This window comes from Emydura macquarii, unplaced genomic scaffold (assembly GCF_026122565.2).
Source record: "Emydura macquarii macquarii isolate MOO-44397 ecotype Brisbane River unplaced genomic scaffold, CSIRO-AGI_Emac_v2 contig_2994, whole genome shotgun sequence".
NCBI lineage: Eukaryota > Metazoa > Chordata > Testudines > Chelidae > Emydura > Emydura macquarii.
The window spans coordinates 990,975-1,018,174 of NW_027133131.1; the positions used below are offsets into that span (position 1 = coordinate 990,975).

General features: G+C 68.2%; 2 protein-coding genes across 15 annotated transcripts in view; one reads left to right on the plus strand and one right to left on the minus strand.

The window, feature by feature from the left end:
- The first annotated feature begins 1,240 nt into the window (after positions 1-1,240).
- PRPF40B (pre-mRNA processing factor 40 homolog B) lies at positions 1,241-17,929 on the plus strand. 9 transcript variants are annotated; one of them, XM_067529503.1, is made up of 27 exons: positions 1,241-1,333; positions 2,055-2,135; positions 2,524-2,667; positions 3,302-3,376; positions 3,851-3,878; positions 4,194-4,219; positions 4,782-4,859; positions 5,353-5,463; positions 5,722-5,842; positions 6,569-6,596; positions 7,014-7,178; positions 7,676-7,775; positions 7,860-7,924; positions 8,070-8,234; positions 9,257-9,365; positions 10,979-11,129; positions 11,750-11,883; positions 13,697-13,835; positions 14,456-14,547; positions 15,066-15,182; positions 15,278-15,415; positions 15,673-15,768; positions 15,906-15,986; positions 16,280-16,382; positions 16,524-16,585; positions 16,705-16,818; positions 16,979-17,215. In XM_067529503.1, exons 1-27 carry the CDS (start codon positions 1,304-1,306, stop codon positions 17,069-17,071), a joined length of 2,646 nt encoding a protein of 881 aa, XP_067385604.1. In that variant the 5' UTR covers positions 1,241-1,303; the 3' UTR covers positions 17,072-17,215. The 9 variants fall into 9 exon arrangements, with proteins under 9 accessions (XP_067385604.1, XP_067385605.1, XP_067385603.1 ...); XM_067529504.1 differs by having other exon boundaries at positions 13,721-13,835; XM_067529501.1 differs by having other exon boundaries at positions 1,252-1,333; positions 16,710-16,818; positions 16,979-17,336.
- A 915-nt stretch (positions 17,930-18,844) lies between these two features.
- FMNL3 (formin like 3) overlaps positions 18,845-27,200 on the minus strand; it is a 39,310-nt gene continuing 30,954 nt past the window's right edge. For 5 of the 6 annotated variants that reach the window (XM_067529589.1, XM_067529585.1, XM_067529588.1 and 2 more), the window contains 14 exons: positions 27,048-27,149; positions 26,352-26,604; positions 26,186-26,254; positions 25,664-25,788; positions 25,063-25,265; positions 24,481-24,715; positions 24,087-24,155; positions 23,538-23,618; positions 23,180-23,309; positions 22,573-22,733; positions 22,021-22,122; positions 21,468-21,557; positions 20,911-21,022; positions 18,845-19,700 (listed from right to left, as the gene is read on the minus strand). In XM_067529589.1, coding sequence (XP_067385690.1) covers positions 19,585-19,700; positions 20,911-21,022; positions 21,468-21,557; positions 22,021-22,122; positions 22,573-22,733; positions 23,180-23,309; positions 23,538-23,618; positions 24,087-24,155; positions 24,481-24,715; positions 25,063-25,265; positions 25,664-25,788; positions 26,186-26,254; positions 26,352-26,604; positions 27,048-27,149 — 1,848 coding nt within the window. In that variant the 3' untranslated portion in view covers positions 18,845-19,584. Of the gene's footprint in view, positions 19,701-20,384; positions 20,504-20,910; positions 21,023-21,467; positions 21,558-22,020; positions 22,123-22,572; positions 22,734-23,179; positions 23,310-23,537; positions 23,619-24,086; positions 24,156-24,480; positions 24,716-25,062; positions 25,266-25,663; positions 25,789-26,185; positions 26,255-26,351; positions 26,605-27,047; positions 27,150-27,200 lie in introns of all 6 variants that reach the window. The other variant, XM_067529586.1, reaches the window with a different exon arrangement.

Here is a 27,200-nt window from a genome sequence, read left to right on the forward strand (position 1 = left end):
AACGGGCGGGGTTACATCGGGTGCAGAGCCCCGGGGCAGGCGGGCGGGGGTCAGGGTCCAGGCCTGGGCTGCACGGGGGGCAGGTGATGGGGCCTGCGGGGGGGGGGGGACGGGGAGAGAAGCGGGGCGCAGGGGGGGCCTGCAGGAGCCGACCCTCGAACTGCAGCCGCTGCTCTGCGCCCGGCCCCGCTGCAGGCAGACGGACAGACAGACGGACAGGCAGACAGACCAGGCGGGGAGGGCAAGAGCCGGCTGCGGGGTGCCTGGCCCGGGGGGGGGGGGCGTTGGGGGGGACGTGCCCGAGGACGGCACCGGATCAGTGCGGAACAGAGCCAGGAACCCAGGCGTCCGGGCCCCACGCAATGGCCCGCGCCCCCTGCCTGGCTCCGCGGCCCCCCAGCACCAGCCCGTGATGCCCCGCCCCCTCCCCCAGGGGGCGGAGCCAATCCCCGCCCCGCCCCTGCGCGGGCCCCGGCAGCGAAGGGGTGTGGGCCCGCGCCGCCCGCTCGGCTCCGCCAATGGCAGCGCGGCTTACTGCCGGGTGGGCCCAGCTGATCGGCGGCTCTGGCATGGTAACGTCCCGCTTTGTTGCTCTCCCGGGCCCGGCCCGTGCTCGGCGCTGCACGCGGCGCGAGCCCCCTTCCCGGGGCGGGTCCGTCTCTGCGTCTGCCCCCCCCGCCCCGGCAGAGCCCCCCCCGCCCCGGGATCTGCCCCGCGCCCGCCGGGGGGGGAAGAAGGCAGGTGGGAGCAGGGGTGCCCGCCCCACGGCCCGCCCCAGCCTCCCGCCCCGGCCCCGGCGGCGCTGCCCCCCCGTCCCTGGGGCTGGGCTTTCCGCGCGGCCCGCCGGGGCTGAGCTGCCCGCTGTGGGGGGGCGGGGGGGTCGCGATGCTGCAGCTGCCCGGCGAGAGCTGAGACGCCCCAACTCATTGCAGGCGGGGCCGTCAGTCGTTACGCGCCATCGCCACCGGCCCGGGCCGTCCTCGGCCCAGGGAGCCTCGGGCCAGGCAGCCCGCTGTTCTGGAAATAAAGATGGATCAATCTGTCTGTCCCCTACGCACCCTCTGTCCATCCGTCCGTCCGTCCATCCAGCCCCGTCTTCCCCATCCATCCGTCTGTCCCTCCATCCGTCCCCCCACCCACCCTCCAGCCATCCATCCGTCCCATACACACCATCTATCTATCTATCTATCTACTCTCATACAACCTTCCGTCTGTCTGTCCATCCATTTATCCCCAGACGCACCCTCCAGCCAGCCATCCGGCCCCGTCTTTCCTGTCCATCCGTCCGTCCATCCGTCCTGAGATGCACCCTCCCTCCCTCCAGCTCTCTCCGGTATTTTCCAGCCCCCCCCGGCTCTGCTCTTCCGGTGCCCGGCTCTCCCTTTGCCGCAGGCTGGAGCAGCGCAGGGATTCGAGGCCGAAGGGAGCGTTGTGATCATCTGGTCTCACCGGCATGGCCCAGGCCAGATAATTGCCTGGAATAGAGAGGATGCCCCGGCTCACACAGCCTTTGGCTCCCTTCTGCCCCTGGACCATCCCCCCTTCTCCCCCCCAGAGCTAGTTTGCAGTGGGGAAGGTCCCACAGCCATTCAATGCTCCTAACCCCCCACACCTCAGTCAGAGCAGGTTGGGGCAGAGGCACCCGCCTGGGAGCCCGATGGGCTGGGCTTCCCCGCTCTGGGTGGTGGGAATCGCATGCTCACCTGCCTTGCGGTTCCATGGGTGGCAGGGGCCGGACGTTGGTATTTGTTTCCCGGCTGGGCTGCTGTCAGCGGGCTGGACCCAGCGCCCTGAGGAAGATGCTGTTTCCTTTCCTTGGCTCCTGTTTCTTCTGTTGTCTCTTCATTCAAATAAGATGCGATTTAGTGTCTTATCGAACCTGCATCTGGCCAGGCTGGCTGGGAGCCGCTGTCTAACACGGTGCACAGCACCCAGGGCAGAGCTGGGCATGGGACCCCGGAGTTTTGATTCCCAGCCCCTCCTGCTTTCAGCACCAGACTAGCCGTTTGTGCCAGCTGTTTCCTTCATTTATTTTTCTCTCTTGCTGTTAACAGTCGGCGCCGGACTCCAGCAGCGGCCCGGCGGGGCAGCCGGCCCCGTTCCCCAGCGCTCCCCCAATGATGCCCCCACCCTTTGTAAGTTACCTGTGCCCGGCCCAGGATGGCCACCGTGGTGCAAAGGGGGAATTACTGGCCTCTGTGCATGTGCGTGTGTACACACTCGTGTGCGTGCGAGTGCTTGTGTGTGCACGAATGTGCGTGCGAGTGCTTGTGTGTGCCTGCGCACGCCCACGCTCGTTGCTGTCCGTTGGCTGGGGCTGGGGAGTTTGTGCAGTGTTGGCGGGGGAGGGAAGCTGTCACGGTGCAAAGCCCCCGTGCGGACGTGGCGTGGTGATGACAAGGAGCGAGCCGTGCCCGTGGCAGTCCCGGTCTGTGCTGGCGCTGGCTGTGGTGGCCGGGGAGGCCCTGGCTGGCCGGGGCCAGGCTCAGCAACAACCTGCCGCCTGTCTCGTCTTGTTCCTAGATGCCTCCTCCTGGAATTCCCCCTCCCTTTCCGCCCTTGGGACTCCCTCCTATCGGGCAGAGGCCACCAGCGATGCCGCCCATGCCCCCTGGCATGATGCCTCCTCTGCTCCCGCTGATGGCTGGGCCCCCGCCCATGGGACAGGTAAAGCTGCTCCCTTCCCCTCTGGTGTCTGTCTGTCTGTCTGTCTGAGTCCAGTGCCCCCCCTGCCCCTCTGCTCTGTGTGGAATGGCAGTGCAGGATCACAGCGTCAGGAATGTGGGACCCATCATGGGAAGCAGGGTCTGGTTGGTTGGGGGGGGAGGGATTGGGAGCCAGGACTCCTGGGTTCTATCCCAGCTCTGGTCTAATGGGCCTGCAGGGGTGAGGGAGGGCAGCTGGTGGGTCCCTCTCGCTGCCCCAGCTGAGAGAAGTGGAGGAAGTGACTGAGGAACGTGACTGGGGGCAGAGGGCCGGGCTCTCTGCAGCTGGACGTTTTCTGTTCAACCTCGAAGACAAAGCCCCCCACGGACACAGGTTCTCAGCCCCATCCCCCGTGTCCTTTCGGCTCCGATCCTGTGCTCAGGGCAACGCCCTGTTCCCTGGACGCTGGTGGGGATCCCATGACAGGGCTGGAATTAGGGTGGGGTTCTTAGCCGGCGGCCCTTGGTTCTGCCCCCTTGGAATCGGGGAAACTCCGGCCATTTCCCCAGCTCCGTTGGCTCTGCCCCTTGTGGGCCACCATGCCCCGTACCTGCCGGGCACGTGCCAGTCTGCCATGCCACCTTTCTGTCCCTAGATGCCACCCATGGTGCCTCCCATGATGCCAGCGATGCTGATGCCAGGAGTGCCAGCTGGTCCTGTCCCGGGAGTGGTGAGCCTCGCTGGAACCTGCCCCTTGTCCAGCCAGCCGTGCCCAGGCTCTCCAGACGGGCCGCTTGGCGGGAGCTGCCCGGTCTGACGTGGGGGGTGGAACACAGAGGGGCTGGTGCCCTTGTCCTGGCTCCTCCACGGGGACCCCGCTGCCCAATCCCTGTTTCCACAGCAGAGCTCAGCATTAAAGTGACGTGCCACGCTCGGGTGAGGGCTGGGCGCCAGGACTCCTGGGTTCTTTTCCCAGTTCTGCCACTGACTTGCTCGCTGCAACACTGGGACAGTCACTGGCTGGCCTCGTGCCTCAGTTTCCCCCTCACAGGCGAGGCTGGCTCTGAGCTCTCTGGGGGCTTAGGGGCCTTAATGACTGAGCGTTTGCAGAGGGATTCAGGGGGCCCTGGGCGGGGGAGTCTGGTGACAGGTCGGGTCAGAGCCGTAGCCCCCACGGCTCACGGCCCCGTTTCTCTTTTGGCAGGCGGTTCCCGGGACAGACCCAATTGGCGGTGAGTCCCTGGGTCCATCGCAGGGGGGCGGTCCATGGGGGAGCTGATGAGAAGGGGGCAGATCCATCGTAGCAGGGGAGGGGGGAGCTGTCTGGAGTGGTCACCTCCCTCCTGAGGGCGATGTCACCAGCGGCTCGGAGGAGGGTAACACATTGCTGCATCCCTGGGGAGCACCTGGGAGTCATGCCTGTGGCACCCGATCCTGAGGGGGCCCAATCCTGTGCATGATGCTGGGTGCCCAGCCCCGCCGGTCCCCCCGCTCTGACTGCAGCACCTGACAGCCCCCCCTAGTAACACACGGCTCTTGTTTTCCAGCTGCTCCGGCCCAGCCAGCACCCACGGTGAGTCACCTCCCGCCTCGTCCATGCTCAGCTACCCAGCAGCACAGGGCGTGCTCAGCCCAGCCTCTGAACCCCTGTGACAGCAGGGGCTGTGGTCGGGCTGGGGGGCACAGGCAGAGCTGGGGGAGGCCCAGGGCTGGGATGGCAGGGCTGTGGTCGGGCTGGGGGCACAGGCAGAGCTGGGGGAGGCCCAGGGCTGGGACGGCAGGGCTGTGGGTCGGGCTGGGGGGCACAGGCAGAGCTGGGGGAGGGCTGGGATGGCAGGGCTGTGGTTGGGCTGGGGGGCATAGGCAGAGCTGGGGGAGGCCCAGGGCTGGGACGGCAGGGCTGTGGTCAGGCTGGGGGGCACAGGCAGAGCTGGGGGCGGCCCAGGGCTGGGACGGCAGGGCTGTGGTCAGGCTGGGGGCGGCCCAGGGCTGGGACGGCAGGGCTGTGGTCAGGCTGGGGGGCACAGGCAGAGCTGGGGGCGGCCCAGGGCTGGGACGGCAGGGCTGTGGTCGGGCTGGGGGGCACAGGCGGAGCTGGGAAGAGGAGTTGATTCTCAGCACTCTTGTCCCACCAGCTCTCAAATCCCATGGTGGCCTCTCTCCAGCACAGCGTGATGGGCGGCGGCTCCCCTGCGCAGGATGCCCTCCGCAAGGTACCGTGGGGCGGATGCGCCCCTTCCCCGTCAGCGGAGGGGTCTGGGGGGTGCTGAACCAGCCAGATGCGTCCCTCGTGCGGGGGGGGGGGGAGGGAAGGGAGAGGGGAAGGGAGGTTGTGTTTCCAGCCACATCCCAGTTTAACCCATTGGGGGAGGAATTGGAGCCAATGGGCAGGAAAAGCCAAAAAAGCCCCTTCCACCTGCCAAGGGCCCAGTCCTGCCCTCGCAGCGTCCCTTGGAGTCGGCTCTGCACCGGGGCTGCCGCGGGAAGGCCATGGCACTTGTCCACTTGCCCCGTCCACCGGTGGCTTCGTGGGCCCGATCCTGGCCCTGTTGGAGTCGCCTGGAGTTTTGCTGGTGGTTGTGGTGGGAGCAGGAGCAGGCCCGTTGCTGCAGGGGGAGGAGGCCGGGGCAGGGTCCCTGCTGAGCTGGGCTGGGTGGGGCCGGAGGGCCGGGCTGGACATTCCTGACTGCGCGTTGTGGTGCCCAGAAGCCGCTGTGGAGTGAGCACAAGGCCCCTGACGGGCGCACTTACTACTACAACCACGACTCCAAGCAGTCCAGCTGGGAGAAGCCGGACGAGCTGAAGTCCAAGGCGGAGGTGAGTTCCTTCAGAGCCCTTCCCCCGGCACTGAGAGGCAGCCACCTCTGGGGTGCGGCGCCGCAGCTGATCGCGTGGCGTAGGCTAGGGAGGCAGAATTAACCTGAGGATTTAGACCTCAGCCCTTGTGAGCCACTAGCCTGCTCCCCTCCTGCCTCCCAGCTGCCCCGCTGGTACTGCCAGTGCCCTCCCCAGAGCCCGCTCCTTGGCATCAGCCCGTGCCGCCGTGGCTCATGGTGCCCTGCTCTCTCTCCACAGCTGCTGCTCTCCCAGTGCCCCTGGCGGGAGTACAAGTCAGACACGGGCAAATCTTACTACTACAACTCCCAGAGCAAGGAGTCGCGCTGGACCAAGCCGCGGGACCTGGACGAGCTGGAGGGTAAAGGGCCGGAGCCAGGGCCAGGGCAGCCACGCCCTCGGGAGCATGGGCAGGGACTCGGCCTGGGGGTGGAGCCAGTGCCCCCCGGGTCTCACTGCGGCCCCAGAGCCCCCAGGGATCAGCCCCGCCACGAGGGCAGGCCTGCGGCCTCAGTGCCGCCGAGCCTGGCTCCCAGGCTCCTGCTTCCCTGCTCAGCTCTGTCCTGCGAGTCCCACCGTGCTGGACGCCGGCACCTGCCGCTCCCCAGCGGCCTGTGCAGAACAGGGGTTATTAGCCGGCGGGCACGGCCCAGGCGTCCTGGCCTCGGCGAGAAGACGGAGCTGTGGCTGGCTGCTGTGGATCCATCTTTGCTTCCTTTCTCTGTCTGCTCCTGCGGCTTGATCCCAGGGGAGCCCGTGTCTCTGGGAGCCCAGCTCCCACCCCAGCCTCCTCGCGCCCTGCCTGACTCCCTGCTATTCGGCCTCCGTGGCTCAGTCCCCAGGGCTCCCGTGGCCTTGCCGGCTCCTCCCTTGAAGCAGGTTGCCCTTAGCTGGCCAGTCAGACCCCCCCCCACCCCCGCCAGCAACGTGCTCCAGGCCTTGCGCCTCCTGCTCTGTCCCGGGAGCCGCCTTTCGCTTTCGGGCACCACGGGCACAGAGGCAGAGCGCCTAGAAATGACACGTTCCCACGCTGGCCGCCCCTCGGGCACAGAGTGACGGCCGGGCTCTTTGTTTTCCCTCCTTGCAGCGCTCATCGAGGAGGAGGAGGAGGCTGGGTGAGTGGCTGGCATCTGCCCGCGGGGCTCGGACCTTTAGCTCTGACCCAGGGCGTTAAGAGCAGGGTGATGGTGCTCTCAGGAACGGTGCCCCCCAGGGGCCAGGGCCCTCGTGGACGGTGCCCGCCGGGGGTAGGCAGGGGTGTTGGGGTGGGGACCCTGTCTGCTTGGGCCATGGTTTCTAGCAGGTCCCTCCCTTGCTGGGGTGAGGTGGGGAGGGCAAAGCAAAAAACCACCTGGTGTGGGGCCTGTGGGACCACCCTGCCCCTCATGGTGGAGGGCCCCACTGCACTGTGAACCCAGGGGATCGGCCCCCCAATACCCCGGGTCAGAGATGCTGTGTGGGCCCCTTTCTCCCCCCCTCGTGCCCTCTCTCTCCTGCTAGCCCCAGGCTCCAGCCTTCTCTGCTCCTTTCAGGAAGCAGCAGGAGACGCCCTCAGCCGCCTCCAGCCCCAGCCCGTCCTCGGCTGCCACCACGGACACAGAGGCCACGGCCGGGGAGGGGCCGGAGACCCCCATGCTGGCCAGTGCCGCCGAAGGCCCAGAGGAGGCGGCCCTGCAGCAGGAGGAAGTGACCAGCAGGTGACGGTGACCTGGGCTGGGCTGGGCTGGGCTGGGGGCTACGAGCAGGGACCCCCCAGGGATCGGGACGCTTGCTCTCCTCGGACGCTGCGCGCAGGGGCCAGTTCGCACCAGCGAGGTGCGCCATGGCCACGGTCTGGGACGTGCACCGTGGGAGCCGGGGGGCTGCAGGCCGGCTCTGGGCCCTGCCCCAGAGAGTGGAACGGAGACACAGACGCAGGCCAGGAGAGAGATTCTGGCCCCCGGCCCTTGCCTGGGGGGCGATTCCTGCCAGATACCCCCCTTCTGAGTGGATCCGCCCCACATCCCCGCCGGGATGCCCTCCGTTCTGACCTCATGCCCCAGGGTCACCCCAATAGCCCGCCCTCCCCCGCCCCCTGAGCTGTTGCTGAGCCAGGCAGGACACCCCCCTCCCTTCCCCCGCTCCATCTGTGGCTCCCTGGGGCGCGGCCCCCGGTGTTTCCTGTCCTCGAACCCGGTGTTTGTTCCTGGCGCAGCGGCGACCCCGGCCGGCGGGAGGAGGAGGAGAGGGGGGCCTGCAGCTGGAACACCAAGGACGAGGCCAAACTGGCATTTAAGGAGCTGCTGAAAGACAAGGTACGGGGGGGCTGTTTGTGGGGTGCTGGCTGGGGGGGCCTGGGCCTGGCATGGTCCCGACTGAGTCCCAGCGTTTGGTTGCAGGGCGTCCCCTCCAACACCTCGTGGGAGCTGGCCATGAAGATGATCGTTGACGACCCGCGGTACAGGTAGGGACCAGCCCCACCGCCTGACAGCCCCCCTGCAGGGAGGAGCCGGGAGTGCCCCCCAGCCAGCGCCCCGCCTCTGCCCCGGTTATCAGAGCGGGCCCAGCCCGGCCCCTAACCCAGCCCAGCCCGTCTGCTCTGTGCCCAGCGCCCTGCCCAAGCTGAGCGAGAAGAAGCAGGCCTTCAACGCCTACAAGGCCCAGCGGGAGAAGGAGGAGAAGGAGGAGGCTCGGCTGAGGGCCAAGGAGGCCAAGGAGGAGCTGCAGCGCTTCCTGGAGCAGCACGAGCGGATGAGCTCCATCACCCGCTACAGGTGAGGGTGGGTGGGTGCTGCAGGAGAGCAGCTGGGCCGGGGGGGACCTGGCCTGGCCGTGGGGCTGCTCCCCGCCTGGGGACAGGGGGGCTGTCTGTATATGGGATCTGGCCGTGGGGCGCCCCCAGCCTGGCTGGAGGGTCCCAGAGCAGGTGCAGGGTGCTAGGGGAGCACATACACACACAGCTGTTAGCATTAAGGGTCCAACCCACCCATGTGAGCCTCTATCCCCGGCTCCTTGTGTTCTTTGCAAAGAGCATGACGGAGCACCATTGTACGTGTGGGGAACGGGTGCAGGGAGGGGAGAGCACTGGCTCTCGAGAACTGGGGATAGGACCCAGGAGTCCTGACTCCCAGCCCCCTCCTTCCCCCGCTAGCCCCATTCCGCTCCCAGAGCCGGGGACAGACGCAGAGTCCCGACGCCTTGGCAGCGGAGGTGCGAGCGCTGTTACATGGGGTCTGTGTCTAGTCACGGTGTGCGGGCAGGGAGGGGGCGTGTGGGGCTGAGGGCAGTTCCAGGGTCCCGAGGCAATCGGCAGTTCAGCATCACGGTGGGGCTGCAGTCTCTCCGGGGAGACTGTTCCAGAGATGACTGAGGAGCCAGCGGCCAGAGGCAAGCAATCTCCCAGACGAGGTGGTGAAACCCTCTCGGGGGCATCTCTAGGGGCATCTCCCCGGGCATGGAGGGGCCATTTCACAAGCAGCTGGAGAAGCCCCTGCTAAAGTGAGGTATCACTGACTGGTGGGGCCCTGGGGAGCTGACTGTGCACCGGTCCCTCCGAGCGTCCCTCCGTCTGTCTGTCCTACAGGCCGTCGCCTCTGCTTCTTATGCCCCGTGCAGCCATGCTGCCTCCTGCCTGGGGTCGGGCCCACGCTCCCCATTGTGCACCCATCCGGCTGGCCCGGTCTCTGGCTCGGTCACAGTGGCAGAAGCCTGGCCTCAGGTGTGCACTGGGTCCCACGGGAGGGAGTGGGGAGCGCGGCGCGGTAACCGCCCGCCACCCGGGCCATTCCCTTCCCAGGAAAGCTGAGCAGATGTTCGGGGAGCAGGACGTGTGGGCCGTTGTCCCGGAGCGCGACCGCAAAGAGATCTACGACGACGTGCTCTTCTTCCTGGCCAAGAAGGAGAAGGTAATGGCCAATCCCGTCTGTTGCGCAGGGTGGTAACTGTGTCGGGGCCGGCGTGACCCCAGCCTGGCGTCGGTGCGGAGCGCCCGGCCGTCACGCTCCATCCTGATTAAAAATCAGAGCTGCACAGACCCACATGGCACATACTGAGCGGCGTCTAAACTGGCAAGTGGCTAGATCCCAAGGCAGCATTGCAAACTGGGATCATCATCTCTCAGGGCCCAGGACTGCAGTGGGAGAGGCCATAACACAGGGGTTCTCAGACTTCTGCTGGGACCGCCTTTGAAAATATTTCAGACTGCGATGACCCCCCCATGCCAGGCCATCCTTACCAGCATGCATGGGGGGCTGACAGCCCCCCGTACTAACCTCAGAACCCCCTAAGGGGTCACGACCCCCCTTTGAGAGCCCCTGGTATAACATCTTTACAGGAAATGTTTGCAGCTGAATTGGCGGCGCAGTAAATAATGATTCAACCGAGCAATTGTGACTGCTTTGTGACCTGGGCGCGTTCAGTGCTTTAACACAGCCAAATGCTAGGTCCCATCCCTAGGCAGTGGGAATGTAGATGGGGCATGGTAGCATGGGTCTGTCCCCTGGCAAGCAGTGACTGCAAGAGGGGCTACGGGTCCGTGCGGAAAGCAGCTGAGCAGGAGCCTGCAGGGCGATGCTGTTGCTAAGGGCGAAGCGATCTGTGAGCGAGAAGCAGAGGGAGATGGGGGGGAGCGAGACCATTACTGGCACCGTGTCCGGATGCCCAGAAGGGTGTGGGCAGCGCGGGGGAGGGGTTCAGAGGAAAGTTACAAGGACAATGTGAGAGGTGGAAAACCGGCCTGACCGTGAGAGACCGAAGACGCTCACTCAGCATGGTGCAGCCTAGGGAAGGCTAAGAAGTGACGTGGTGACTGTCTGTAGGGCCGTACGTGGGAAGGCGCGTGGGCTCTTCAGTCCAGCAGACAAAGGCAGATCAAGGCCCAGTGGCTGGCACAAAGTCAGGCTGGAAACAAGGCAGTTTTTTAAACAGGGAGGGAAATTCACCATTGAACAAATCACCGGGGGAGGAGTCCTGGGCCATGTGGGAGGCTTGACATGAAACGGTCCAGCTCAGCCCCAGCTGCGGGCTGGATGGGAGGGTCCCGGGTCATGCAGCTGGCCAGGCCGGGCCAGTTTCTCCATCGTTGCGGGTCGAGATCCCCTTATTCAGTCAGAATCCCCCCTTGCGTTTGCTGTCGAGTGGGAGTGACCCCGTGGCTGCCGGGAACGGGGTGTGGGCGTCAGGCCGGGGGTGAGCGTCGGAGGCGACAGCCTGGGCGGGGAGCCAGCTGTCCTCGCCCTCGGCTGCACTCCCTGGCAGCGCCGCGTGGGGCCCAGGGCCCGTTGAGACGCCCGGGCTCAGGCTGGCCTCGGGGGCGAGCGCGGGGTGCGGCCGGCACCTCTCCGGGCCATGGGCCGGAGCCACCCCACGGCCGGCTCGTGGCGCCGGAGCCGGCCCTCCCGGGGGTCCGCATGGGGCCCTAGCAGGCGGGGCTGGGCGGCCGGTGGGGCGTCGAGTGCCCGGGCGGGGCCTGGGTCCCTGCGGCTGGGGGCGTCTGACGCGACCCGTCTCCTCCGCGCAGGAACACGCCAAGCAGCTGCGCAGGCGGAACATCCAGGCGCTGAAGAACATCCTGGACAGCATGAGCAACGTCAGCTTCCAGACCACCTGGTCCGAGGCCCAGCAGCACCTGATGGACAACCCCACCTTCGCCCAGGACCAGGACCTGCAGAGTGAGGGCAGCCCCGGGCCTCCCCCGCCCCAAGACCAATGGTACAGGCCAGCCACGCCCCCGACCCCAAGACCAATGGTACAGGCCAGCCACGCCCCCGTCCCCAAGACCAATGGTACAGGCCAGCCACGCCCCTGCCCCAAGATCAATGGTACAAGCCAGTCGCGCCCCCGGACGCAAGATAGATGGTACAGGCCAGCCGCGCCCCCGGACGCAAGATAGATGGTACAGGCCAGCCCACGCACATACCATCTGGTTGCACTGGTCTCGCTCGTGATTCCCACGGTGGTGCTCCAAGGACCCCCCCCATCTCCCCAAGATGGCATGTTCCAGGGGGACTGAGTGTCAGGACTGCTGCACCCTGAGCTCTAACCATTGCACCATCTGCCCCTTCCCAGAGCTGCCGAGAGAACCCAGGAGTCCTGGCCTCCAGCCCCCGCCACCCGCCAGCCCCCACCCCCTTCCCGAACCAGGGCGAGAACCAGACTCCGTCCCAGCCCCCTGCTCTAACCACTAGACATCCTCCTACACGAGACAGGGCTCCAGCTCCCCCCTGTGGTCCCAGTCCAGCCCTGCCCCACTGCAGGGCCGTCTCCCTGCTGAGCCCCGTGCCTCTTGCAGACATGGACAAGGAGGATGCTCTGGTCTGCTTCGAGGAGCACATCCGCACGCTGGAGAAGGAGGAGGAGGAGGAGAAGGAGAAGACGAGGCTGCGTGAGAGACGCCAGCAGCGCAAGAACAGAGAGGCCTTCCAGGTAGCCGCACCCTGGGGTCTCGAAGAGGGGGGCTGATGGCTCTGGGCCCGGGCTTGGCGGAGCCCGGGGCAGCCTATGGGTCTAGCTGGAGGCTGCCCGCCTGCCTGCCTGGGAGGGGCATCAAGGACTCAGCGGAAGACAAGGGTGTCCTGGGAGGGGAGACGGGGAGCTGGTGTCTGGCCACTGTTAGTGTTAACCCTGTTGTGCCTGGGGCAGGGCGCATCATTACCCAGCAACAGGTAAAGAGCGCAGCATTCGGCCCGCGGACACTGAAATGCCTCCTCCTGGAGTAGCTTCTCCTCTTCCTGTCCTCAGCTGCTCCAACTCCTGACCCACCTGGCTGTGGCCGCGATGGCCGGGGTCAGGTGCGTGGAAGGAGGCCACCAGGTGACTGTTCTGTGCTGCAGGACGGCACCTCTTCCACCCGGGGAAGGGCTGGGCGTCAGGATGCCTGGATTCTTTGCCTGGCTCACCCGGCGGGGGGGGGGGGGGGGTGCTCAGGGCTCAGTTCTGCACCTTTGAAGCCCAAGGGAGTTTGGGATTCTGGCTGCAGCCAGGAGTGGATCCAGCCCTTCCCCTCTCTGGGCCTGATTGACTCACCTGGCTCCCCCGGGCGGGCGCTACCCAGGTCTCAGATCTCATTCCCAGGGGCACGCTGCAGCGCAGAGCATCTGGCAGCTGAGTCGGAGCTGGGGCCTGGCTGGAGCTGTGTACTCTGGCCACTTATTAAATGAGCCGTTTGTGGCCCAGGCCGTTGTAGCCCAAAGCCGGAGGCTGCCTTGTCCCATCCTCCCACAACCCGCTGTCTGGGGACTCTGGAGCCAACTGAACGAGGAGGAAATGAAGGGGGCTGAGCGAGGGAACCGCACTGTGCTCCTGGCCGCCCCTGGCCCTGCCCAAGGCAGACAGAGGGTGCCGGAGAGCTGCCCCGGCCCAGATTACAGCCCTGTCGCGCTCCAGGACAGAGGATTATTAGCCTCGTTTTCCCGGTGGGGAGCCAAGGCGCAGAGAGCCTGGTCTGCACGTGACGCACAGGCCGGCCTAGCTACGCTGCTCAGGCTGGTGAGAATTTCCCGCCCTGGGAGCTGCAGTTAAGCCGACTTCGCCCCTGTTGCAGGCAGCGCTGGGTCAACTGGAGAATTGTCCATCGCCCGAGCTCCCGCCTGGGGGTGGCATGTTTCCTACAGCGCCCGAAGCCCCTGCCCAGGCGGCAGCGAGCATCTGCACGGCAGCACTGGCACCTGGTGCAGAGACGGCGCCTCAGTCGCTCGCCCAAGGTCCCTGAGGCAGCCAGAGCAGGACTTGAACCCAGGTCTCCTGCATCCTAGCCTCCTGGCCTCCTTCGCCGCATCCCTGCTGCCCGCGGAAAACCCTCCCCAGCGACCTCCTGCCACTGGCTCTGAGCCCTCCCGCGGGCAGCGCGGCCGCCTCTGCCGGGAGAGGGGCCGTAATCAACCCGCCTGTGCGCCCGGCGCTGTCCAGCCAGGGAGTGGCCGGCAGGCGGCAGCAGCTACTTAAGACCGTTCCCCAGGGGAAAAGCCACCTGGTCCGTCAGGGCTGACACCACGGCTGGCTCTGCCTTCGCTGCAGGAGCATATGTGGCCGGGCAGACGGGGCTAGGGCCGGGGCTCGCTCTCTCCCGTGGCCGGGCAGTCAGGCCTGGCACTGTCTCTCCGTGGTGGTGCCCGTGGCGCCGTGGCCCCCCCCTCCACAGTGCAGAGGGGTCGTGTGAGCTGCCGCGTGGAGGGGGCGGGGGTCCGCCCGCCGTGTCGCGGAGGGGCTGATCTCCAAGTTCTCTCTCGCTCTATCGTAGAATAACAGGCTGCTTCTTGCCCAGGCCTTTCTGGATGAGCTGCACGAGAAGGGGCAGCTGCACTCCATGTCCACCTGGATGGAGCTGTACTCCTCGCTCAGCGCCGACGCCCGCTTTGCCAACATGCTGGGCCAGCCCGGTAAGGAGCCGCGTGGCCGCAGCGGTGGGGGGCAGAGGGACCTCTCCAGCGCCGGCTGGTCCAGCACTTCCCATGGGGCGCTGGCAGGCCTGGCATGGGGGGCCAGCCTGGGACTCCAGCAGGAGCCCAGAAAGGGGGGAACGGCTCAGCCGAGGGGGCTCCTGCCCCAGCTTAGAGCCCGGGGGACCCAGTGGGGTGGGTTTCTGGGGTGGGGGGGCAGCGTTGCCCATTCCCCCCCATTACAGCCGGGAAAGCACAGAGAGGGAACGTTCTCGCCCAGGCCCGGGGCAGAGACTGTGATGCTGGCCCCACCTTCCTGCACCTCCCTGGCTGGGCCATGGGACAGTGGGGCCTGGCCTGGGGCTGGTGAGCTCCCCTCACTCGCTGGTCGTCATGGTTACAGTGCTGGGTGAAGGACTGGAGTCATTCCTAGTGGTCAGAGCAGGGGGCTGGGGGCCAGGACTCCAGGGGTCTCTTGCTAATTCACCATGCGACTGGCCTGGGCAGTGGCCTGCCTCGCGGAGGCGGGGTGTTAATTAACGATCATAGAGGGCTCCTGGCCCCCCCAGTGCAGCGCCGGGTGTCCTGGCAGGGCCTGTCATGCCGCCCCCTCTGCCCAGGCTCCACCCCCCTGGACTTGTTTAAATTCTACGTGGAGGATCTCAAGGCTCGGTTCCATGACGAGAAGAAGATTATCAAGGACATCTTAAAGGTGAGGCTTGCAGCTGCGCCTGCCCTGGGGGTGGGCTCCTGTTGGCCCAGCCCACGTGGCTCCAGCAGCTTCCCCGGCCCCAGCCCTGTTTCTCCCGTCATGAGGAGGGGGCCTGGGACTGTCCCGGCCCAGTCTCTCTGCAGGAGCGTTTCCCCAGCGCCCCAAGCCATAGTTTGGGGAGATTCAACCCAGGCGTCCAGACCACAGTCCAGCTCTGCTCATTTCCTTCTGCCTCGCTAAACTCCCCATGCTTTGAATGAGACGTGGGACCGCTGCCATGCCGCGCCCCAGAGGTGGCTGCATTTTAGGGCTAGGGAGAAGCGAGCCCTCTCTCTCTACCACTCTGTATGTAGAGGGGGACGGGGACTCCCCCTTTACCTTCTCCAGGGTCCCGTGCCCTCGCCCTGTTCTGGACACAGCCGCTGCTCAGGATGGGCCGGGGGCACTGCCAACCCTGGGGGCTGGGGGGGGGGGGCGCGGGCCAGGGGCCCTCACTGACCCTGCCTCTGCCCCGGCAGGATCGCAGCTTCAGCGTGGAGGTGAACACGACCTTCGAGGACTTCGCCCACATCATCAGCTTCGACAGGAGGGCGGCCACGCTGGACGCCGGCAACATCAAACTCACCTTTAACAGCGTATGTGGGGCTGGCTCCCTGGGGGCAGGGCTGTGGCCGGGGCCGCACTGGGCCTGGCTCCCACTGGCATTAACCCCTCGGTGTCTGCCCCACAGCTGCTGGAGAAGGCGGAGGCGCGCGAGCGGGAGCGGGAGAAGGAAGAAGTGCGCAAGCTGCGCCGCAGGGAGGCAGCCTTCAAGAGCATGCTGAAGCAGGCGGCCCCACCCCTGGAGCCCGGCTCCACCTGGGAGGAGGTACGGCGGTGGGGGACGCCCCTGGGCAGCACCCGCTGGGCCCCTTACCCTGGTAGCAGTCCCCACCTCCTGTGTGTGGCCGACACACACAGGTCAGAGAGAGAAGGGGTCGCCTGAGGCCGCCCAGCGAGTGCGGTGACAGCCTGGCACCCCCAGCCGTGCTGGGTTTGGGGGGCCGGCCATGCCCGCTATGTGCCCTGGGGGCCGGGGCGGGGAGACCCTGGGACTGGCCATCCGTGAGCTCGCTGTCTGTGCAGGTGCGGGAGCGTTTTGTCAGTGACCTGGCCTTCGAGCAGATCACGCTGGAGTCCGAGCGGATCCGGCTCTTCAGGGAGTTCCTGCAGGTGGTGGAGGTGAGGAGGGGGCAGGGCTGTGCCCCGGGGGTGGCGCAGGGGCCCCATGCGGAGGGATGGGGGCCTGGGTTACCCGCGCCAGTGCCCCGTGTCGCCCCTGCCCCGTGGGGCCCTGACCGGCTGGTCTGTGCCCGCAGAACGAGTGCCAGCACTACCACGCCAAGGCCAAGAAACACGCCAAGAGAGGCAAGAAGCACCATCGGAAGCGCTCGCAGTCGGTGAGACCCGGCACCGGGGGGGCAGAGCGGGCACCCGGGCCAGGGGGGTCGGGCAGCCTGAAGCAGGGCGAGGCCCTGGGCCCGTGTGCCAGCTGCCAGCTTGGGCCTCTTGCGTAACTGGGAACGGGGGGCCAGGGCTGACCCTGAGCAGAGCCGAGCACCATGGACGCTCGTTGGCGCTGGTGGGTGGGACAGGGGGTGCCCGAAACCCCCTGGGTCTGTCAGCCTCGCTCAGGGGTTCGCTGGGGCGAGGGTGGCGCCAGCCTGGGCCGAGTTAACCCCCGTCTCCCCAGGGCTCAGCGTCGGAGCTGGAGTCTCACCACCACCGGGCCCAGAAGAGGAAGAAGCGGAACCCCTCGGAGTCTGGCTCCGAGCTCTCCTCCTCGCCCGACTCAGGTGGGGCCCGGGACGGGGGGGCCTCTCGCCAGGGGCCCCACAGACCCATGGGACACGGGCGAGGCCAGGCCTGCGCTCTCGGAGGGGGAGCTGCCCGGGGCCGCGTGGCAGCGCCCGCCCTGATGCACCCTGTGCCCGCAGATCTCAGCTCCCGCAAGTCCAAGAAGCAGAAGAAGAAAAGCAAGAAGAAGAGACACAAATCGGTGAGTGCAGGGGGGCAGGGGACTGGGGACCTCCCCCCCCCGCGGGTCTCAGCCTCGCCCTGGGCCACGCGCTCAGGGCTGGGCACCGGTCCTGATGCACCCCAGCCGCTGTGTTGCAGAGCAGCCCCCCCAGCGAGGCCGAGCCAGAGCCGGAGAAAGGCGGGAAGAGGAAGGAGCCCGAGCGGGCGGAGGCGCGACGGCGTTCGCCCAAACGCGGCCTCAAGAGGGAGAAGGTGAGGGAAGCGTGGGTGGAGGGGCAGCGGCCGGGGGATGGGGAGAGGGATGGTGGCTGTGGGGCAGGGACACTGGCTGTGGGGTAGAAAGGGGGCAGAGCGGGAGGGGGTGTGGCTGCGGGGCAGGCTGCCCCCCTGATCTCTCCCCCCGCCCCGGCAGAGCGTCTGGGACACGTCGGACAGCGAGCCGAGCGAGGGCGAGCTGGAGAAGCGGCGCCGGACGCTGCTGCAGCAGCTGGACGACGACCAGTAGCCGGGCGTGCGGGACTGTCGCCGAACGGGGGCTCGCCCGGGGCACCCCCTGCCCAGCCCGGGGAGAGACTGTGGACAGCTTGGTGCAGACGAGGGGCTGCGTGCTGCCCCAGGACTGGGGGCTCCAGAGAGAGCAGAGTGGGGGCCACCCCCATCCGCCCAGGACTCCCACCCCCACAGATCTCCCCCCCCCGGGGGTTGCACTGATCCCTCTGCCTGAGGAGCCGTCGCCCCCCCCGGAGAACTGGCCCCCGGACGGCTCCACGGTGGACCCTGTGCGGACGGAGCCTGGGCCCAGAGGGCGACTGCGGCTCTCAGCCGGGCATGGCAGGCCTGCGGCTGGCGCCGTGCGGCCGGCATTCCCCAGGCTGCAGCCGGGCGTTGGCACCTTTTGTTACTGGGAGTTTGCGGCTGGGGGGGCCACTCGTACTCGGGGAATTAAAGGGTTTTTTTTAAATCCTGGTATGTATAACCACGCCCGCGCGGGGTCCGGGCTCTGATCCCCGCACAGCTGGCGGGGGTGGGCCCTGCTGCGAGCCCCGTGGGGCACAGACCCTGCCCGTGGGGCCTCTGCTGGCCGGAGCTCGCCCCACCGTGAGCTGTGTCCTGGCCCCACGGAGCACCCGCTCCCAGCCCAGGGGGGCCTCCCCAGGCAGAGAGCAGCTGGCAGGACCAGCCCCAGGCCAGACCCACCCCCCAGCCAAGACGGGGGCCCTGGGAAAGGGGGCCCCAAGCTGGGATATCAACCTGGGGTGGCAGCCCTGTGGGGGGACCCTGGGCTGTTGCAGCTCAGGAAAGCGCAGCGTGAACCCCTGCCTGGGGAGGGAGAGCTGGGCCGCAGCAGCACGTCGTCCGTCCGTCCGTCGTCGTCGTCGCCCCCCCCCCCCCGCCCCCCCAATCATCCTCCCTTGCTGGCAGGGCAGGACGGGCACCTCACCCCCCCACCCCACGGCACCTGGGCTCAGCTTCATGGGCCGCACTGCTGGGCAGAAGGGAGGGTTTGCATTGCGGGCCTGGGCCAGGCTCAACCCAGCTCTCTCAGGCCCCAGAGGAAGCTGGGGGGTGTGAGTGATTACGTACAATAGTCATTGGTATATTTCACATGTACAGAAAGTTACAACTAGCTACAGCCAGGGAGAGCCAGGGCAGGTGCAGCTGTACACAGCGTGCCACCCCCGGCCCCTCCTGGCGCTTTGGCACCTGCTGCAGCCAACGCCTCCGCCTTGGTCCCTTTGCAATAGTGTTAGTGAGTGTGCGCTGTGCGGCCGGCCAGCCCCGAGCCGCGAGGGGGAGGAGATGAACGCCATGGGCTGGACGTGAGATGGGGCGAGTGGCTGGGGGGAAGGTGCTGGCGGGTGGGGCCTGGCTCCCAGCTTAGCTCACTCGGTGACATGGGCCCCGCTGCAGAAGAGCGAGGCGGCGCTCTTTGAGGCAGGATGTGTCTGCAGGCACGTACAGCACCGAGCACAGTGGGGCCCGGGTGAGGCTGGAAGGCTTTGGACCTGGCCAAGTCCCCCTAAGGCTGCCGCCACGGTGTTTACAGACACCTCCTGCCTGGGGCACGGCCTAAACCAGTTTAAAATGGTTTGTCGCTGCAGGAAAGCTTTTCACAACAGCAAAAACCACCCCGCTGACGCTTGCAGACGCTGAACTGAACGCCCACGGGCACTTTTCATGTAAAAGTCAGCGGGGCCCTGCACTGAGACATGCCCTGTCCTGGCGGGGGGGGGGGGGGGGGGGTGTGTGTGTGTGTGTGTGTGTGTGTGTGTGTGTGTGTGTGTGGCGCTTTCACCCCGGGGATCTGCGGAGGGCTGGGGCATGAGATCTGGCTCCGTCCCCTTGCAGCGCCCGGCAGCGCCAGGAGCAGCTGAGTCCCCGCTCGCTGCAGCCGGCCAGCGGACGGCGAGTCCAGCCTCTGCTTGGTGACGGAGCCGGGGGGGGTCGAAGGCCGGGGCAGGGCGGGGGGGGCAGGCCCCTTGCTGCGAGCGCTGGGTTTGCCCTATGCAGGAGAGCAGCCCTGGCTGGGTGGCGGCACGAGGCGGCCTGCCCCGGGTGCGAGAGCGTCCCACGGCAAGGCCCGGGGGGGCGGGGGGCCAGCGAGGCTGGGACGGAGCAGGGCACCCAGGGGCTGGCGCCAGGCATCACACCAGCTGCCCCCCCCCCCCCCCCCCCCCCCGGCTGGGCGAGGCCCCTGCAGACGCTGGTGGCTGATGATGGCCCGGGCTCGACCCCACTAAGGCGCCGTCCTGACGCTCCGGCAGGGGGTGGGGGGTGTTGGTCTAACCCTCCCCCCACAGGCCTGGTCTTGCAGCACCCCCCCAGCCAGGGCTATGGCAGCTGCAGCCCCCACCGCCAGGCCCCCCCTCCCCACCCGCAAGTGTCCGTCCGCCTCTGCCGGGGCCGCGTGTGGGGCGCAGGGGCTGGGCCCGTTAATCCTGTCGCTTTAAGGCACTTCCGGAGGCAGAGCCGTGCTGGTGCGAGGTCCCTTTGGTCCCTTTGGTCCTTCATGTGGTGTCAGGGCAGGGGGCAGGCGGGGCAGGACGGGGGCCCCCCGCCCCAGCTCGTGTCCGTGGGACAGTCCCAGGCCCCGTTGGTGGTGCTGGCCCATCGGAGCGGCCCGGCGTGGAGGTCTGCAGGAGAGAGCGAGGGCGTTAGTTGGGGGGGGGAGCCACGGCCAGGCCAGGGTGCAGGTGCAGAAGCAGCTCTGGGGAGGCGCCCAGCTCTGGGGAGCGACCCCCCCCATGTTCAATCCCGGCAGCAGTGATCCCTTTGGGCACTGTTGGTGCCCGGCTTCTGGCACCCCTGACCCCCAGCCCTGGCCAGCGGGGAATCCACACACTGCGCTGGGGGGCGGGGAATCAGCCCCACAGCCCCTCGCTCTTGGTCACACCCCTGGCCCGTGCTGTGCTGCTTCCCCCTGCCCAATGCCCCCATCCAGCACCGGGGTCAGCACCTCCCTGGCACACAGCCGGCTCTGAGGGCACCCCCCCACCCCCCAGTGCCCGGGGCAACGTACCTGCCTCTCACGTGCCTGCGCTGCTGCGGGCGCTGTCAGGACCCCCCCGGGGGCAGATGTAGTAAATGGCGCGACTGCATCCGCAGGGCGGGCGCATGCTGCAGGCTGTTCGTGCATGCAGCGCCCCTGGGCATGCCCCCAGCTCGGGTGGGGCGGGGCAGGGCAGGGCATGCAGGGGGCGGCAGGGCATGCGGGAGGGGGGCAGTGCATGCGGGAGGGGGGCGGCAGGGCATGCAGAGGGGATACCTTAGCCAGTGCATGCGGGAGGGGGGGCGGCAGGGCATGCAGAGGGCGATACCTTAGCTGGGCGTGTCAGCGCCCGGGGCTAACAGCTAGACTCATCGTGGTGGGCCGGGTCGCAGAAGAACCGTGAGCCCCGCTTGGCGCTGCGGGCCGTGAAGGGGACACTCTTCAGCACTGCAGATGTTTGGGGGGAGGGGGGCCAGAGACACAGGTCAGACACCCCAAGGCAGCGTCCACCCGGTCCCATGGCCCCCGGGAGCCGGACGGCCCCGCAGCTCAGCCCCTGCTCGACAGGACCTCCTCCCCGGGCAGCAGTGGGGCCGGGCGCCACACAGTCCCAAGTATGAGACGGCTGACAGACAGACAGACATGGGGCCGGGAGGGGCCGGTTCCCTGCCCCAGGGCCCCCAGCAGAACAGGGCAGGGCAGACCTGGGACCAGAACCCCGGCGTCCTGAGGCCTGGCCTGGTGCCCCCTTCCCCTAGGCCAGGTGCCTCTGGCCGAGAGCAGGTGCCAGCCCCGGGGCCCCCCCCACAGCCCTGGGGGGGGGGGGGGGCACAGAGGGGGGAATGGGCCCCTACCTGTGATGATGTCCTCGATGGTCCCGTCTTTGCCCTCGTAGACGGGCCGGTGCTCCTTGGCCTGGCGGCGCCGCAGCTCCACCATCAGCTCCTGCTCCTGCCACTTGTTCCGCTGCAACAGACGCCGGGGGGGTGAGGGGCTGGGGGTAAATGACGACACCCCCCCCCGCACCCCCCCCCCACCACACACACACACACACACACACACACACTGCCCGGGCCTGTACCCTTCCCCACCTGCAATCCCGCCTGCCCCGCCCGTCGAGGGGTGCAGGATGGAGCAGTGCCAGCCAGGGAGCAGCCGTGTGCCCCCCCCCCCCCCAAAACCACATGGAGGCGAGTGTGACTAATGCGACGCCCCGCTGCAGTCGCCCCCCCCCCCCAACACACGCACACACACACACACACACACACACACACACACACACACACACACACAGATGCGCGCGCACACACACAGATGCGTGCACACACACCACACACACACACACACACACAGATGCGCGCGCACACACACACAGATGTGCACACACACACACACACACACACACACACACCTTCTCCAGCTTCTTGGCCTCTTGTGCCAGCATCTTCTCCCGCAGCACCTCCTCCTGCTTCTTCCGCGTCTCGTTCTCCTGCTCCGCGTCCTGCCGGCGCACACACACACACACACACAGGCATGGCACCGTGGCACCGGGCCACCAGCCAGACGAGGGCCCTGCTGCTCCGTGGCCAGGGCTGGCTGCTGCCCATGGCCCCCGGGGCCGGAGGGCTCGCAGTGGCCCGAGGGTGGGGCAGAGGCGGGCGCAGGCCCAGCGGGGCAGAGGCGGGGTGGGGAAGGGGCTTTGGGGTGCCCCAGCCCGGGGCAGCCAGGCAGGGCTCCAGGAGCAGCCGCCCGCGACTGGGGGGTGCTGGTGGCCGCGCCCCTGGCGGACGGGAGCCTCTTCCCGTGTGGAACAATAGCCGGAAGGGCCCTGCCGCAGCCGGCTGAGCCCGCCCCAGGGAGCAGAGCAGGGGTGGCCGCCCGGGGCACGAACGGGCAGGAGAGCTGGGCGGGGGGCTCCTCCCAGCGGCTGCAGGGTTAGGGGGTGGGGGGGCCCCCCCGCTCACCTTGTAGGAGCGGATGAAGCGGACGAAGACGGGGAAGAACACAGAGGGGGGCATCGTCTTGGGACTCTCTCCGAAGTAGCGCACGACCATGTTGTAGGCGTCCTGCCAAGCGGGAGCTGCTGCTGCTTTATCCTGGCAAACACCCGCACGCCCGGCCCCCCCCCCGCCTCACCCCACCCGGGGCATCACTATGGCAGCCAGACGGCCTGAGTGTCCAATGCTCTGTGTGTGTGTGTGTGTGTGTGTACACACACACCCAGCATCTACCAGCCCCAGGCTGGACCTGCGTGCACAGCACCGGCCTGGCCCCACATGCATGCAGCTCTGGTGCGGAGCACGTTTGCAGCGCTGCCCGGCCCCATGCTGGACGTGCAGGGCCTGGTTTCCCGTTCCAACGAGCCCCGGAACGCGACACCTGGCCCTTCAGGGGTTAGCCTCAGCTGGGCTCCGGGGAGGGGAACTCCTGTCCCCTGGGCTGCCCCTGCGCCCCCATCGCTACAGTCCCAGCCCCTGGCCGCCCGTGCCCCCCAGCGCCTGCCCCACGCCCCTCACCTCCGCCGTCCTGGCGTCCTTCTGCAGCTTCTCCAGCTGGCCCTCGCTGGCGCCCAGGAAGCTGCGCAGGATGCTGTTGTCATGGAGGCTGCACTCCCGCCGGACCAGCTCCATGCCCCGCCCCAGCTCCTTGACGTCCAGCAGCACATTCTCCAGGGACACTGGGGGGGTGGGGGGGATCAAATCCAGGGGAACCCGCCTGGCAGGCACATTTCCCGCGGTTCCCCACCCGGATACTCTGGGCGGGGGGGCAATTGCCCGGCCGAGCAGCAGCGAGCCCCTGAACGCTGCATTCCCAAGGGACCGCCCGCTCCCGGGCCCGCTCCGGGGCCGGCGGGAAAGACGTGTTGCAGCAGGGTCGGAGGCAACCCCCAGCGAGACGACGGTCCCGTCTGCGTAGCTCCCAGCACTGGCGGGGCCTCAGACGGGGGAGGGAAACGCTCAGGGGCCCCCGGAGAGATTTACCCCGCGGGAAAGCCACACGGGGCCGGGGCTGGGCCAGGCAGGCGGGAACCGGGCCAGGCTGGAGAGCTCCGCGTGGGGCTGGCTCCCCAGCAGCGGGGGCGGGGAGGGGGAGCCATGGGCAGGCAGGGGGGAGCTGCCCTACCTGCCGCTGCCTTCTCCACAAAGTGCAGCTCCTGCCAGAAGGTGGCCAGGTCCGGGTACTTCTCCCGCACGGTCAAGGCAATGAAGTGCAGCAGCGTCAGCTTCCGCTCCGTCGACTTGGTGTCCAGCAGCTGCGGGGAGGGAAGCGGAGCAGGGCAGTCGGGGGCGCTGGGGGGCAGTCGGGGGCGCTGGGGGGCAGTCGGGGGTGCTGGGGGGCAGTCGGGGGCATTGGGGCGGCAGTCGGGGGGGGCACAAGGCCTCACAGGAATGCGCCTGCCCCCACCCGTGCGTGTGCTGATATGTGCGCGTGCAGGGCTACGCGTGTGCGAGCAGGCGTGCGGTGCCCGGAAGCTCCTTACCAGGTCCAGACTCTGCAGCTTGAAGCCGTAGACGCAGCCGCGTTTGCTGCTGTTCATGTAGTTGCCCAGGGCCAGGATGATCTGCAGAAGGAGGGACCCGCAGGGCAGGGTCAGTGAGACATGAAACCAGCCCCCACCCCGAGCCCCCCAACTGCCCCAGGGGACAGGATGCCCATGAGCCCAGGCAGTCACAGCTGCGCACAGAAAGCCAGGACTCCTGGGTTCTAGTCCCAACAGGCCCAGCGTGTCACCCTGTGCCTCAGTTTCCCTATCTGTAAAATGGGTCCTTCACTACTGCAGTCACCCAGCTGGGCTCCCAGGTAGCCCCCGTGTCCAGTGGCACCGATCCCAGCGCTCTGCCTGGCTCTGCCCCCACCCCCTGAGCCCCGTGCCCGCCTGCAGCGCCCGTCAGCCCTTGGGCAGCGCCAGGTGGCAGAGAGAAGCAGGGTCCCAGGCCGGTGCCCCTCTGCCTCCTTTTCTAGGTGCAAGAAGCCAGCTGCCCACGGCAGGGGCAGGGCTCCAGGAGTCTCCCCTCCGGCGCAGGCTCACCTCCAGCATGCGCTTCAGCTTCTGCGAGGCCTTGACGGAGGCCGAGGCGGCAATGATGGCGTTGAGTTGCTGGGGGCGCAAAGCGGAATGAAATCACCGGGCGTCACAGCCACGCCAGCTGGGCCAGCCAGACGGGGCCCTGCCCCAGCCCCCGGGTGAGGCGCTCAGGACGTGGGGCTCTAGGGAGGGGGCAGGGAAAGGCCCTCTGGAGGGCAGAGCCTCAGCACAGCTCCGTGTGCCCCCCAGCTGAGGGGCCAGACCCCAGGCTTTGGGGGGGAGCACATGCCATTGGAGCCGAGGGGCCGGCTCCTTCCGTCCCAGCGTGGTGGGTCGAGGCCCCCTCCCAGGCCGCAGGGGGTCGGCGCACCGGGGCAAGGGGGCGCAGGGCTCGTACCGGCGTCAGCATCTGCAGGTTCTCGTGGAAGTTGCCCAGGAAGGCCATGACGGCCATGCGCTGCGCCAGCCGCTCCACCTTGCTGAAGTGCAGCATGAAGCGGTCCTCGGCCGCCAGCTCCTCGGGCGCCTTGCGCTCCCGCTCGTACTGCCGCAGCAGCTTCACCTCCGCCTCCGTGGGCAGGAACCGCATCAGGCACTCCACGAAGTCCACCGGCAGCGTCTGCAGGTCAAACCTGCCGCCCGGCGGGGCCGTCAGAGCCCAGCCTCCGCTCAGCGCGGCCGCCCCCACGCCGGGCGCCAGGGGTGCCGGGGCCAGGCTGGCGGGGATCGGGAGCAGCGCAGGGGCGTGACCCGGCCCAGAGCCGGCTCCGGGCGGCCAGTCCCCCTCCCTGAACCCTGAACCCCGAACCCCAAAGCGGCCTGGCCTCTCCTGGCGCCGGGGGCTCTGCCAGGGCCCCTCCCTGACCCGCCCCTGGCCGAGGATGGGGCGCGCCTTGCGCACCGAGGGCAGCCCCCTGGAGCCAGCGGGGCAATCCCGCCCCCGGCCGTCCCAGGGCCCTGCCCCGCACAGGGCACCTACGTGTGGATGGCCCTGCAGATCTCCTCGGTGCTGTGGCCTGCCTTGCGCAGCGTGATGGCCAGGTTCTTGGCCCGGTTGGCCTCCAGCAGCGTCACCTTGCTGGCCGCCTTGTGCGAGGACTTGCTCTTGGCACAGATCAGGTCCAGGGCCGGGCCCTGAGCCTTGGTTTTGAAGAGCTCCTCAAACTTGTCCAGGTCCAGGTCCTAGGAGGGAGGAGAGCGCGTCAGCCGGCGGGACCCTCCCCACGGCTCTCCGCCGGCTGGGGGCACGAACCGGGCACGGGCTTGAGCCGGGCTGCAGCACCCTGCCCACGCCGGCCATGCGAGCCCCCAGCTAGGGCCCCCCCGCGACCATGCCAGGTGTCCTGCTGATGGCAGCCAATCAGGCGCCTGGGAAGGGCAGGAAGAAGAATCCTGGAATTTCCATCGCCCTGGGCCTGAGCCAGCCCCTGGCCCCCCCGGATCCTGGCCCCCCAACCCCTGGTGCCCCCTGACACCCGGTGCCCCCTGACACCCGGTGCCCCCCAGCCGGCGGCTCAGAGCAGGAGGGAGGCACACAGAGGAGGAGGCTCCGCCCCGACTCCCCCCAGCCCTGGCCCCACCTCCAGGATCTTCTCGTCGTCCAGCTCGCTGAAGACGGTGCCGCTGATCTGGTTGGGTTTCAGCGCCGTCCAGTTAAAGACGGGCAGGCGGAACTTGGTCTTGATGGGCTTCTTGATGCGGATGGCTGGGGACAAGGGGGTAGGGAGGGCGTGACGCTGGAGCTGCTGCCCCGGCCTGGCTGCCCGTGCGCATCTCAGAGCTCAAAGCCCAGCTCTCCCCAGAGAGACGTGGGCACCTGCCGGCTGCACGGAGCAGCAGAGGCCTGTCGGATCGGGCAGCAGCAGGGGCAGCCCCTGGGGCCCTCGAGGACGAGCGGGGGGCACTGGGTTCGAGGCTGCTTGGCACCGTAACCCCGGCAGCAGGCAGCCGGGTCCAGCCGCAAACCCAGCGGCTGGGCTGAACCAGCGGGAAATTGGAGGGAAATTTTCCCACAAGCGCAGACCGGACCCTGAGCCCGAAGGGCGGTTCCAGCATCCCCGGGCCGCCCTGCCCCGCCCTGCCCTGCGAGGGGCGCGTCCTACCTGACAAGCCCACGGTGAGGATGACGGAGGGTGAGGCGCCAGGGAGCGGCGGAGCAGGGGGGCACTTATCTGCGGGGAGAGAGGGAGAAGTTGAGGCACTCGCTCCTTGGGGGCCCTCGGCAGCGGTCCCCGCCCGGCTGTGGCCCTGGCGTGGGGCCAGGCTTACCTGGTAGCGGCGGGGCCGGCGGGGGCAGAGGGAGCGGGGGAGGCGGGGGCGGGGGGGCGGCCTCCACAGGAGGCAAGGCCGGGAGGCGGATGTCCTCGTCGGGGACGTCCCCTTCGCCCTCCAGGGGCGGCAGCGGGTCGCCCCCCGGCGCCCCGGGCTGGCGGGAGCCGTAGTGGTGCCGGAAAGCCGCCTCCTTGTCCTTGATGATCCTCCGCAGCGTGTGCACCTGCTGTGTCGTGCTCTCGTAGGTCTCCTGGCCCGGCACACGTGGACGGTTAAGGCTCCTTCCCCCCAGGGCCCCGAGCCCACCCCCCCAAGTCGGGAGGGGGCTGATGTTCCCAAAGGCCCCTTTCCACGGCGCACGCTCCAGAGCAACGCAGGTTCTCGCCAGCCCCCTGCGAGGCGCCTCCAGCCCTTGGCAGGGAGTCCCGCTGGGCCCTGGGCACCTCTGCAGATGGACAGGTGCCTGCTGGGAACGGGGCTGGGGCCCCACCCCTCCCGCGAGCCGCTGCAGGCCCATCAGCGGGGAGCCCCCTTCGCTCGGGGCCAGCCGGGCACCGGCGCCTCGAGACAAAAGGCTCCATCCAGGTCCCACGGCTGAGGGCTCAGTCCTGCCCCTGCCCCTGCATTATCCGCCCTTCCCTGGGCCGTTAGCTGGGGGCAGCTGGGCTCCCTGCCCCGCCCCCCGCCCCACACCTTGACCAGCTCCAGCTCTTTCTCTCGCTGTAACAGCTGCTTCTCCAGATCCGCCACTCGCATCACGTTCTCGTTCTCCAGGTCCAGCAGCTTCTCCGTCAACTGCACCAAGACCAAGAGCCCCCAGCTGTTACCGGGCACCACACACCCTGA